General features: G+C 36.8%; 1 protein-coding gene and 1 gene segment (V, D, J or C); one reads left to right on the forward strand and one right to left on the reverse strand.

The window, feature by feature from the left end:
- Positions 1-3,188: 3,188 nt before the first annotated feature.
- On the reverse strand, positions 3,189-4,618 carry LOC120302109. The segment is given in 3 exon segments: positions 3,189-3,413; positions 3,645-3,982; positions 4,499-4,618. Coding segments are annotated over 3 exon segments (612 nt in total).
- Positions 4,619-9,698: 5,080 nt separating this feature from the next.
- Positions 9,699-13,464, forward strand: LOC120302110 (olfactory receptor 6X1-like). Its single transcript, XM_039330018.1, has 2 exons — positions 9,699-9,745; positions 12,521-13,464. The coding sequence occupies exons 1-2, from the start codon at positions 9,700-9,702 to the stop codon at positions 13,462-13,464; spliced, it is 990 nt and encodes a 329-aa protein (XP_039185952.1). The 5' UTR covers position 9,699.
- The last annotated feature ends 178 nt before the right edge of the window (positions 13,465-13,642 follow it).

The following is a 13,642-nucleotide window of genomic DNA, read 5'->3' on the forward strand; positions in this document are numbered from 1 at the left end:
TATTAAAGACATGTATGTATGTATGTATGTATGTATGTGTGTGTCTGTGTGTGTGTGTTTTCTGAGGTTTTCACGGGTGTTTGTATGTAGGTCTTTGGTTATTCGGGTTTTCTCCCACGTAAAATTGGAAGTGTCTTGGCGACGTTTCGAAAAAGTCCCATTCGTCATCTTCAGGCTGGTGTTTTCAGCTTTGTGCTTCGAGGAGTTAGTGAGGAAGTCCTCACTAACTAGCATTTTAAGCCCTGATGATGTCAGCAGTTGCTGACGAAAGCTTGGTGGTTTTATTAAACTTTTATACAGTTTGGAATTCCCTGGTGCTCACTTTTATTTATTTATTTTGAATATATATATATATATATATATATATATATATATATATATATATATATATATTCAATAATGATGGTGAAAATGCGACTCCCGGGCATAATTATAAATGGAATGAATAAAGCGCGTTCACCAGGAGAGTTTAAAGTTAAAATACTTTAATTAAAGTATTTTACTATATTAAAAGGTTGCCAAGCTTTCGTTGGGAAAACTCCCCAACATCTTCAGGGCTGAGAGACCGTTTCTAACAAGGTGATTCAAACGGGTTCCATAGACGTCTGTGCGTGGTTCCTAGACTGTGCTAGCATTCCCTGCTGAACAGCTGATAGGTGGGAGGGGGGAATCGGAGTAAAGAAAAGTAAAGTAAAGTAAAAAGTAAAGTAAAGTGAAATCTTTACTCTGATTCCCCCCTCCCACCTATCAGCTGTTCAGCAGGGAATGCTAGCACAGTCTAGGAACCACGTGCAGACGTCTATGGAACCCGTTTGAATCACCTTGTTAGAAACGGTCTCTCAGCCCTGAAGATGTTGGGAAGTTTTCCCAACGAAAGCTTGGCAACCTTTTAATATAGTAAAATACTTTAATTAAAGTATTTTAACTTTAAACTCTCCTGGTGAACGCGCTTTATTCATTCCATTTATATATATATGTATGTATGTATGTATGTATGTATGTATGTACGTATATTAAAAGTCATTATCACATAGATTCACTAATGAACCACACTCTTAAAACAGGTCCTAGTCCTTTGTTTTTTACTCTGGATTTATCTGCTGTACTCTGCTTAGTATTACATCCTAATACTTTTTTGTAACAATATTGTCAAGATTTATTACATATAGACTGTATATAGTATATCTCATCTTAAAGCTTTATAAGTCTATAAGTCTTAGAATGTCTCTTGGTTGAATTCATCTACAGTCAAAGATCTTTTATTTTGTTTTTATTTTCCACATTCTCCATACCTATATAGCTTCCATTTTCTGGGGGTGAAGGGTGGGGAAGAACTCACTAAAATCTCGATTATGTTTATATACCTGAAAGAATATTTAACATTCTTCCTGTTATAAACAATATGATTAAACAAAAAAAGGAGGAGGAGAAAAGAGGAAAGAACTATCAATCAAATCATATATTAGGAAAATAAATCATACCACTCAAAAAAGTATTAGGATGTAATTCCACCCTTGTTCTCCATTATCTTGTCTCTTCTCTGAATTGATAAATCTGATTTGTGACATAAAAAAACTCATTCCAACTCTAAAAGGTCAGTGTAAGTACGATGTAAAAAAAGATGTTAAGATTCTAGAAAGAGTACAGAGAAGAGCAACAAAGATGATTAGGGGACTGGAGGCTAAGGAACGGCTGCTGGAATTGAATATGTCTAGTTTAATGAAAAGAAGAACTAGGGGTGATGTGAGAATAGGATAGGATAGGATAGGATAGGATAGGATAGGATAGGATAGGATAGGATAGGATGACAGAGTTGAAATGGACCTTGGAGGTCTTCTAGTCCAACCCCCTGCTCGGGCAGGAAACCCTATACCATTTCAGACAAATGGTTGTCCAATCTCTTCTTAAACACCTCCAGTGTTGGAGCATCCACAACTTCTGGAGGCAAGTTGTTCCACTGATTAATTGTTGTAACTGTCAGTTCTAACTGTTGCTTCTCTCTTTGATTAATTTCCATCCATATAATAATAATAATAATAATAATAATAATAATAATGATGATGATGATGATGATGATGATAAAGTTGGAAGGTACCTTGGAGGTCATCTAGTTCAGCCCCCTGTTCAGGCAGGAAACCCTATACCATTGATGAGCCTTCAGATGCTTTGGAGAATAGTTTGACTCTCTTCTAATATCTAAGGGGTTGCCACAAAGAAGAAGAAGTAGTTGACTTATTCTCCAAAGCACCTAAAGGCAGGACAAAAAGTGATGGATGGAAATTAATCAAGGAGAGAAGCAAATTAGAAATAAGGAGAAATTTCCTAACAGAACAATTAGTCAGTGGAACGACTTGCCTCCAGAAGTTGTGGGTGCTCCGATATTGGAGGATTTTAAGAAGAGATTGGACAACAATTTGTCTGAAATGGTATAAGGTTTCCTGCCTGTGCAGGGGGTTGGACTAGAAGACCTTCAAGGTCCCTTCCAGCTCTATTCTGATTGCTTCATTGATCTCCAAGGTCCCTTCCAACTCCGTTGTTCTGTTATTCTGTTATATATTGATTCCTGAAATTATTACAACATGGGTATTATTTTATTGAAAATATTAAATAATGCATGCTTAGATTCACCATTAACCTTAGCTCATCTGCTTGTTATTGTGTAGTACTTTGGCTTAAATATGCTGTTTTAATGAGGAAATTTTTTTTTTAATGTTTTGACTCATGATATAACTGAATCCAGAGAAGGCAAATTTCCTGATCTTAAAAATTATGACCTTGTTATTCTTGATTTTGAACAAACTGATGCCAAATTAATGTAACTTTTTTTTTATTCTAGTGCACTAGAAATAATAAAAGAAAGCATGAGGTCTCAAAATTACAGCACGGTGAAATAATTCATTTTCATAGGTTTTCCTGGCAACCAGAAACTCAGGGTTCCTGTGTTCCTGATCATAGCAGTGTTCTACATATTAATATTAAGTGGGAATGTTCTGATTATCTTCTTCGTGTGGAAAGATCATCGACTCCACACCCCCATGTATTGGCTTCTGGCCAACCTTTCCTTCTCAGGACTTGGCTTCACCATTGTTATTATTCCCCAAATGATGTTCAATATAATCACAGAGCGAAAAGTCATTTCCTTTATGGGTTGCATGATCCAGATATATTTCTATTTTTTCTTGGGAACTTTAGATTACATTCTGGTGGCTATTATGGCCTTTGATCGCTATGTAGCCATCTGTAACCCCTTGAGATATTCTGTCATCATGAGTGGTTGGTTCACCTTCGAGCTTGCTGCTGCCTCTTGGATAGGGGCTTTCTTTTCGGTCCTTTTCTCTGCAATCCCCTTTTATCTGATCCCCTTCTGTGGTCCCAATGTTATTAACCACTTCTACTGTGATATCCTTCCTGTGCTATTTTTGACCTGGTAGATATAAGGAAGTTAACGACTGGGTTTTCAACTCAGCATGGCTGATGAAGCAAGTGGGTGGCAGAAATATCCGCTTCTTTTTGTACCCAGATGTGAAAAGACGGAAATTTAGACCACATTTGGCTGACTCCAACTCTCTTCAAATGAGGAAGTGAAACTAAACCATGGAAAGAGGAGAGGAACACCCATCAAGAAGACATTTTGGGTCTCCTACAACATATTGGGCAGCAACAGTCCCAAATTCAGTCACTGTGTTTCTTGCACAGTAGTAGATGGCAGTGTCTTCTACTTTTAGAGCATCTATCCTTAGCTGTGCTGTTGAACCTTGGGTGGAAGGGGTAACACGGCCCTTAAATTCATTGGCAGTGTATGTGGTATATCCAGTCCTGAAGGCTGTGATAAAGACAAGCTCTTTGCCATTAGATTGACGAACCCAGTACAAATGGTGATCATTGATATTGTATCCTAATACTTTACAAGTCAGAGTAATGAATCTCCCTGGAGATGCAAATGCTTCAGGTGGCTGGGTCAAAGTAACAGTGGCAGAAACACCTGTTAAAAAAGAACAACATAAGGACATTCATATTCTGTGCATATGTTCCATATCACTCTAAGATTTAATGTAATATGAAAAATCTCATGGACAACTATTTCCAAACTTTAGCATCTTCCAGATGTGGGGATTTCAAGTCCCAGAGGTCACCAGTGGGTATGGCTATTGCTGAAAATTCTGGAAGTTGAAGTCTGTACACGTAGAAATTGCCAAGGCTGGACAACACTATTAATAATAATGTTCCATGTTAAATTGATGTAGCAGTGATCTTTGTAGAGAAAGATATTTAAGTCATGGAAAAAGAAGAAACAGGAAAAGGAAGCCTTAGATTTGGGGAGAGGAAAAAGTCATATATATATATATATATTCATTTTGAAGAACTACACACTGGAGATGAGATAAGACCTTTGTTGTATTTTCAATTTTAGTTCCAATTTTTTTATTTCATTACAAAGGAATTGTGATATTTATTTGGAAATATATTAAACTGACAAAAATGAAACATGGTTACTCACCAGCCAGGAAGAGCAAAATGGCAAGGCTAATATAATTGATGTATTTCATAATTTCAAGTGTATTTTTCCTTCGAATTTAGGGACTTAAGGTCAGCTATTTGAACAATTGGAAAGTTTGGCAGCTAATTCCTATATAACCCATGACATGTAAATTAGTTTGCATTTCAGAAATATTCTTCCCCCTCTCATTTGAATTCTATAACTCTCTCTCTACTTATATAGCTTTTTTCTCATGTTAGTACAGAAAATAGATCTTTCTAATGTTGATTAGAAAGCTATAATTTCTCCCATTACTTGTTATATTCCATGCCCCCCATGCGATATATTAATTCCATATGCTGACCCATTTTTAATAGGCTACTGTATATTGGAAAAGATTTTGGGATATGAGATAAAGATGTGTCCCCACATTCCTACACAGGCTACTATGACTTTTGTCACTGAATCAGGAAGGCTGTAGCCATTACAATGATAAATGTAGGTTTCAATTGAGAAGTATGGAATCTGAATTCAGAATTTCACAAACATTATAGACGTATAGATTCTTTAAGATAGTTCAGAATTAAAATGATGAAATCCAAGCAAAGACTGAAGGATTCAGGAAGGTTAATAACATTGAACAATGTTATTAACAATGGTTAATAACATTGGACCCTTCTGTGGTCCAATGTTATTAACCACGTCTACTGTGATATCCTTCCTGTGCTCAGGCTGTCCTGCAAGGACACAACCACACTGAAAAGGTTGAGCTATGTCTCAATAGCTCTTATTGTCCTGTGTTTACTTTTCCTAACCTCAGTATCTTATATCTACATCATTGCCACCATCCTACACATTCCATCTTCAGCTGGCCGACAAAAGGCATTTTCAATCTGTGTTTCTCACATTATTTTGGCCTTGGTTTTTTTTATGGATGTTCCATTTTCTGGTACCTTCTACTAGAGAAAATCTATTCCTTTGGCTTCTACAAAGGTGTGGCCCTGCTTCACACTGTGGTAACACCTTTGTTGAACCCATTCATATATACCCTTCAGAACGGGAAAATAAAGGAAGTCTTCAAAGATACGCTGAAACAAATGGACATTCTTGCCCCCCAAAAGAAGTGACCATTTACTTAATTCAAGAGACAGGGGTCAACTTATTTTCCAAAGAACCAAAAGGCAAAACAAGAAAGAATGAATGAAAACTAATCAAGGAGACATTAGTTAAGGAAATTTAACTAATGAAGGAGAAACTTCCCAACCGGGAGAACAATTAACCAGTGGAACAGCTTGCCTTCAGAAGTTGTGGATGCTTCATCACTGGAGGTTTTTAAGAAGAGACTGGATAGCCACTTGTCTCAAATTGTATAGGGTCTCCTGTTTGAGCTGGAGATTGGACTAGAAGACCTCCAAAGTCCCTTCCAGCTCTATTCTGATTGATTGATTGATTGATTGATTTTTTGAGATACCAATCTATATCCCAGTGTGACATTTTTTTCATGCCTTGGGTTATTGTGAACCTAAGATCAGGGCTATATGGTTAAATTTTGTTTTGATGCAATCAAGTTGAGGAATTGTAAAAGCTGATCTGTAGATGAATAGGAACTTGAAGACTGGAGATTATAGTCTCATGTCCCAACCTCCCCCCAAATATCAGTGCTTACCTACAGAAAACTTTTGGAGTTTAAGTGTCAGAGTTATCCTGAAAACAAAAGTAAGAAAAGGGGTGTTTTAAGGACACAGTAGGGAGATACCTTTTCTGATTACATCATTGTGCTTTATAAAAAACCAAGAGCATGCAACTTCTGTTAGTATCTACCTTTCTTTACATCTCATGGAAAGTGAGAGGATTTGGATTTGTAGAATTTAAATCTCCATACACCATCAGTTCAGATGTTGGGTATCATAGGGATTAGAGCAGGGGTCTTCAAACTTGGCCATTTATGACTTGTGGACTTCAACTCCAAGAATTCCTCAACCAAACATGCTGGCTGAGGAATTCTGGGAGTTGAAGTCCACAAGTCATAAGAGGGCCAAGTTTGAAGACCCCTGGATTAGAGGGAGATAGAAATAGATGATAGACTCACCTGCCCAGAGGAATTATCCATTTAGAAAAGTATTAAAGGGACATGAAGTTGCTGTGGTTGGAACCCTGATTCTTCCAAACAAATACTATTTTAGCCAGAATCCACAGTGATGACAGATAACAATAAACCAACATCCAAACTCACACCATGAATAATATCATAGGGTGCCCAATCCTACCAAGGCTTGCTTTCTTAAAGATTTAATAATGCACCTAATTCTTTGACTATCTTCAGAAGTGGAAATAAATGCTTAATCTTGAAAAAAAAGAAATAAATGATAGGCAGATAGAGAGAGAAGAGAGAGAGGAGAGAAAGAAAGATAGAATAAAAAGTTAGAAAGATGGAAAGAAAGATAGGAAGACAGAAAGAGATGAAAAAATCTGGACATATAGAGATATTCTAAACTCTGAAGGGAATTTAAAATCTAAACAAGAAATGGAAAATCAGGGTATCAATCTATCATGGTGGGCACATTTACAAATGCAAGCTAGATATGATAAAGATGTGAAACTATGGATTTTATAAGGAATAAACTGTGTTTTATAAGACATTGTTAACTTCTGACGAGAAACTAATTAAGAAAATGTATAATTTTATTAACTTTGAAAATGGAAAGCGAACAAGTTAAAGAAACAATGATAAGATGGCCGCAAAATTTTGGATACAATATATAATTAGAAAAATGGCAAAATTTTTGTGAAAGAAATTACAAACTGACAATGTCAATTTCCTACAAAGAAAATTTATATAAAATGCTTTATAGATGGCACTTGCCATCAGCAAGACTAGCAAAAATGTTCAAAAACATGTCAGATAGATGTTGGAAATATAAAAATAAGTCAGGCACTTATTATCATGTTTGGTGGACTTGTAACAAAGTAAAGAGTTATTGAAAAAACTGGCTAGAAAAGATGTTGGGAGAATATGTAGATTTTAAATCTGAACTTTTTTTTAATTAGGTATAATGCCAAAAAAACTAACATATAACTAGCATATATTTGATTTTGCATGTCACAACAGTGGCAAGAATTACATTTGCGCAATACTGGAAAAATGAAGGAATACCATCAGATGAAGAAATAATTTAAAAAATACTAGAATGCACAGAGATGGATAGGCTGACTATGAGACTGAAAGAAATAGAAACGGAATATTATCAAACTTGGGACTTATTTTATCGATGGCTAGAGAAGGAATAAAGGATTAGGAATTAAATATGTATTAGCAGATGTAAACTCAGACAGCACATTTGTTGAAAAATTATTACTGAATGTATGGGAAAAAAAACCAATAAAAACTTTTACAAAAAAAAAAGACAGATGATAGGTAGATAGATGATACATGAGAGAGAGAAAGAGAGAGAGAGAGAGAGAGAGAGAGAGAGAGAGAGAGAGAGAGAGAGAGAGACAGACAGACAGACAGACAGACAGACAGACAGACAGACAGACAGACAGACATCTTTTAATGATGCCATCATATCAGAAGTAATTTCCCCACTTCCGGCCACAATGCTTTCCTAGCTAGAGCAAATGTCCTCATTGCCAGACTGGAAATAATTTTTTTTAAAAAAAAAAAAAAAATATATATGTCTGAATGGTTAACCAAAATTTTTGGATGTTGCCAGTTGATAAAAGTCAAGGACTTCAAAAGAGACCATCATGAGATCAAATCAATCAGATAATGGGAGGGATGTTAGTGAAAAGTAATAATAATAATAATAAAAATCTAGAAAATTGATGTACTGTTCTGCCAGCAAACAATATCCCTCTCAAAACAGATAATTCAATGTCTATTTCTCTAAGTGAAATTTCACACTTTTCTAAAGAACTGCTATCTTAATAGAGAAATATATCATATATAAATTTATATCCTGAATATGTTCGTGTGTATACACAGAAACTTACCTAAAGGCACAGACATATATGGATATAACTTTCAATAACTTAGTGAACAAAACTTTCCAAGATTAGCTTTCTTAGATTGGCCCACAGAGATCTATGTGGTGCTCAGGGACCTCCTAAGAAATCCTTGAGATATCAACAAGAAAGTCCTATGGTTAAAAAAGAAAAAGAAAAAAAAGAATCTTGCCAAAATAGAATGAAAAAAAAAATCAGATCCCCATTAATTGTACTGAAATTTATCTCAGAACTGCTGTAGAAGTGCTAAAAATGTATGCTCTTTGGCTTAACAAAATAACAGAATTCTAAGGGACCTTTGGAGGTCTTCTAGTCCAACCCCCTGTTTAATTTTCAGAAATTTGAGAAACCTGTATAGTATTTTTCCTGGTTCTAAAGACCTTCAGCCACAAATGCCTGGGGGAGAAAAAAACCTATATAATTGCCTCTTTCCTCCTGAATCCCACATTCTCTTTTTCTGATGGAAAGGGGAAGATGGACACCTGGGGTTAGAGCAGTGGTTCTCAACCTTTTTAATGCCGCAACCCCCAACCGGTCGTAAGTCGAGGACTATTCAACTGGTGCAGCACCGTTTGCAGAATGGGACTTTTGGCGGGCTCAGCAGAGCAGAGACAGCCTGGACAATTCCTATTGGTTTTTGAAAGCCAATGGAATTAGACTCTATTCAAGAGAGTCTATTCTATTGGCTTTCAAAAGCCAATAGAATAAAAGGGAGTAGCACAGCTAAGGAAAAGGGGAAAAAATGGCAGACTGCGTTGTTTGGCGACCCCCATGAAATGGTCGTTCGACCCCAAATGGGGTCCTGACCCACAGGTTGAGAACCACTGGGTTAGAGGCTATATGAGCATCAATTAGCCTGCAGGGTCCTTAATCCACAGCAAAGTTTTTGTAAGTTGCATTGTTGCCATACTTTGAATAGAAGTCTTTATCATGGAACAAATGAATGAACTAGACCAGTGGTGGCGAACCTTTGGCATGCGTGCCAGAGGCAGCACTCAGAGCCCTCTCTGTGGGCACGTGTTCGGTGCTCCGGAGATGGTGGGGGACTGGCCCCTGCCACCCTGGCCCCACCCACCCATACTGCCACGCCCACCATGGCCACACCCACCTGGCACCCAGTAATAAATAAATGGGGTTTGGGTTGCAATTTGGGCACTGGGTCTCCAAAAGATTTGCCATCACTGAACTAGACCCAGGAATATAATACTCTCCTACTGATGTCTATGGAGATTCTCAGTCATCCAGGTCATGGTTGTCCCAAAGGTAATTGGACTTTTAGATGAGAAGCAAAATGTATTTAAGGAAAAACAAGTTGCCTTTTGAATATCACCTTTGTGACTTTCCTACTGATCTGCTGTAACAAATTTTAGGTCTTTCCAAAGACGCGAATAATACATTGCATAACAACAACAACCAAAACAGAAATTTATTTTGTGAATTTAGTTAACAAAGGCTCAACTTTCAAATATCATATTGGGAAGACATATATTGTGATCAAGAAATATTATATAAAGTGTACTCCGCCTCTATAGATAGAAGCAGAGATAGACACAAAACCTGCAGAGATGTTATAGGTAGAGGTAGTACAGAGAAAAAGACAAGTCTGTGTATGTGTGTTTCTGTGTGTGTACGTGAGAGAGAGTGTGTTTAAGGAGAGAAAGAGAAATGAGTCAGACTGAGACAGACAGAGACATAATTCTTCTCAAGATTAATTAGTTTTCTTAAATTGGCCTGGGTAGATCCATGTAACCCTTTGAGCCTTCTGAGAAATCCTTGAGGTATGTTCAAGAAAGTCAGAAGAAAAATAAAATTTTACCCAAATTCAGTGAACAAAATCTATATCCACATTAAATTTACTGAACACTATCTCAGAATTAGTGTGGTTGGTGCTAAAAAGGTATGTTGTTTGATTTTATTGTGAAATTTGTTTGGCATTGTACCTGGGTGATATTTTTAATGTTGGATTAGTGGAAGAGATTATTTGTATGTTTAGGTATTTTGAAAAAAGAAATTCTTCTATATATTTGATGCTGGAATAATGCTCTAATTTTGTCACTTGGCAATGATGTATTCTATGTAAAATGGTTTATTTTTAATGCAGGAGCACTCTGATGTTTTTGAGTTGTTCAGACTTATATTATGGTATGGAATTGTTGGAATGTTAATAAAATAAATCTGATTAAATTGGGGTTTAGTAGAAGTTCTTTATCCATGCCTTCATGTTTTCTCTACTTTTAAATAATACAATCGTTAATCAACTTGAGTTTGAGAAAGGGAATGTAGCTGTTTTCAACAAACTGGTTTGAAGCTCAGGTCCTCAGATTGTCGTCTCCATGTTCAGAAGATAGATTTTCACTTTACAGGATGGGAGGGCTACCACCTAAAAGGGGGAGAATGAATTTTCCACAAACAGTGGTTTGTGGGAGGCTATCTACATTTGCTTCATGAAGAAGAGGTGATGGCCAATTCAGCAGCTTCATTATTATTATTATTGGTAAGGCCACACTTGGATTACTGCATCCAGTTTTGTTCATCACGATGTAAAAAAGATGCTGAGACCCTAGAAAGAGTACAGAGTACAGAGAAGAGCAACAAGATGATTAGGGGACTGGAGGCTAAAACATATAAGGAACGGTTGCTGGAATTGGGTATGTCTAGTTTAACAAAGAGAAGGACAAGGGGGGACAGGATAGCAGTATTCCAATATCTCAGGGGTTGCCACAAAGAAGAGGGAGTCAAGCTATTCTCCAAAGTGCCTGAAGGCAGGACAAGAAGCAACGGGTGGAAACTAATCAAGGAGAGAAGCAACCTAGAACTAAGGAGAAACTTCCTGACAGTGAGAACAATTAATCAGTGGAACAACCTGCCTGCAGAAGCGGTGAATGCTCCAACACTGGAAGTTTTTAAGAAGAGACTGGACAGCCATTTGTCCAAAATGGTGTAGGGTTTCCTGCCTGAGCAGGGGGTTGGACTCGATGACCTCCAAGGTCTCTTCCAACTTTATTATTATTATTATTATTATTATTATTATTATTATTATTATTATTATTATTATTTTGAGTAGACCATTTTAGCAATCCTATTGGAGATTATAGGAGGCAAATCCAAGACCATTTTATATCTGAAGCAGAATAGAACAGAACAGAACAGAACAGAACAGAACAGAACAGAACAGAACAGAACAGAATAGAATAGAATAGAATAGAATAGAATAGAATAGAATAGAATAGAACTTTGAAGGTCTCCTAGTCCAGCCCCCTATTCCAGCAGGAGACTCTATACTTTTTGAGACAAGTGGCTGTCCAGTTTATCCATGAAAAGGTTTTGTTGGATAGTTGTCTTCTTTCTATAACCCTTCCTTCAAAGGGTTGTACTGCTGGATTTTGCCTATCCTTAACATTTTTAAAGATCTCTTTTATAAGCCTTTAAACATTAAACTGAATAATGTTCAACTTAAACTACATACTCAAATAGAGACACATCCAAATATTAATGTGGTATGTGAATTTGTTTAATATGGATGGAGGAGACATTAATTTAGTTCTTATGAAACCTACCAATGGTTTCCTTAATTATTCCTTAGCAGTATCTTATAAGATTTTGTTTATGATCATCCATACAATTTAGAGGAAATCATATCCGTACGATCTAGAGAAAAACTGAGTGGTAATAGATCCTTATGAAAACATGAGCTGGGTGGTTTTTCTTTTCTTCTCTCTAGTCCTCAAATTCAGATCAGTTCTTTCTAGTTCTCAAATTCAGTTCAGTTCTCTCTACTTCTCAAATTCAGTGGGTACCAGCTGTCTCAGAATGATGGAGGTTACCAAATCTCAGCCAATTAATGAAACCTGCATGAGTTGGAACAGGGAGGGGACATTTAAACAATTCAGAACTAGTATGGAATGTTATGCAAAGTAATTCAGTTCAACCATTCCATTCAAATCTGTGTAACTTAATGCCTGTTTCAATCCCTTGTTATTTATAGCTACTTTGACTATCAAGGAATCATGTTTCTATAAATTACTGTCATTGTTTTAGGGAAGAACAAGATGTCAAATACTACATTTATTACCGAATTTGTTCTTCTGGGATTTTCTGAACTACACAAAGTGGATCTGGGATTTTATACTCTCCTGCTTTTGATGTACCTTCTCTCACTTATGGGACATGCCTTAATCATCATAGTGATTTCCATGGAACCTAAGCTCCATACTCCAATGTATTTCTTCCTACTCAACTTCTCCATAGCTGAGATTTCTTCCACAACATCAGAGATGCCAAAGATGTTGGTCAACAGCTTCTCTGGCAAAAACACCATCTGCTTTGCCTGCTGCATGGTCCAAGGATTCATGGTTTTCACAATGGGAGCTGTGGAGTTCATGACCCTCACGATCATGTCTTTTGACCGCTATGTGGCCATCTGCAAACCTTTGCATTATCAAACTATTATGACTAGTGGACTCTGTCTCAATCTGTCTTTGCTGGCATGGATTGGTGGGTTTGGACTCATATTTCCTCAGTCGGTCGTAGTGTGGACATACCCTTATTGTGGGCACAACAAGATTGATCATTTCTTTTGTGATGTTGGTCCAGTTTTGCAATTGGCTTGTGCTGACACCACTGTAATTGAATTTGTGGGACTCATATATGGTGCCACTATCATGTGGGGCTCCTTTGGATTTTCCCTGATTTCATATGCACGCATTATATTCACTATAATTCAGATCCCTTCTGCCACTGGGCGTTCCAAAGCCTTTTTCACCTGTGCCTCCCATCTCACTGTTGTAACCATTTTTTATATGGTACTTATGTTTATGTACTTGAGACCTTCAACTCATGGGAATATCCAACTTAACAAAATATTGTCTCTTTTCCACACGAGTTTCATTCCCATGTTAAACCCTTTCATCTACACAATCCGAAACAGTGATTTCAAAACAGCTCTGTGGAAAGCAATAGCAAAAATAAAGAAGAATTCCTAATGGCTCTTTACATGTTTTGCATTCCGTCAACTCCTTGTCCTAAGTAGAACTCCATTCTTTTGTCCTCTGATTGCTGTAATATAGATCAGTAGCATGTCATCTGTTTGTACTAGCACTGATGATGTTACCTAGTTTGGGTAATGAAATGTCTGCAAGAAATAAGCAAGCTCAGAGAACA

Source organism: Crotalus tigris, unplaced genomic scaffold (assembly GCF_016545835.1).
Source record: "Crotalus tigris isolate CLP2741 ecotype Arizona unplaced genomic scaffold, ASM1654583v1 scf7180000024422.289953, whole genome shotgun sequence".
Taxonomy (NCBI): Eukaryota; Metazoa; Chordata; class Lepidosauria; order Squamata; family Viperidae; genus Crotalus; species Crotalus tigris.

Excerpts from the sequence above, each read along its gene's own strand:
- LOC120302110 (XM_039330018.1), top strand. The coding sequence starts at position 9,700 with ATGTCTATGGAGATTCTCAGTCATCCAGGTCATGGTTGTCCCAAAG. Across the intron at positions 9,746-12,520 it reads AGGTCATGGTTGTCCCAAAG|GGAAGAACAAGATGTCAAAT; the intron begins GTAATTGGACTT and ends TCATTGTTTTAG.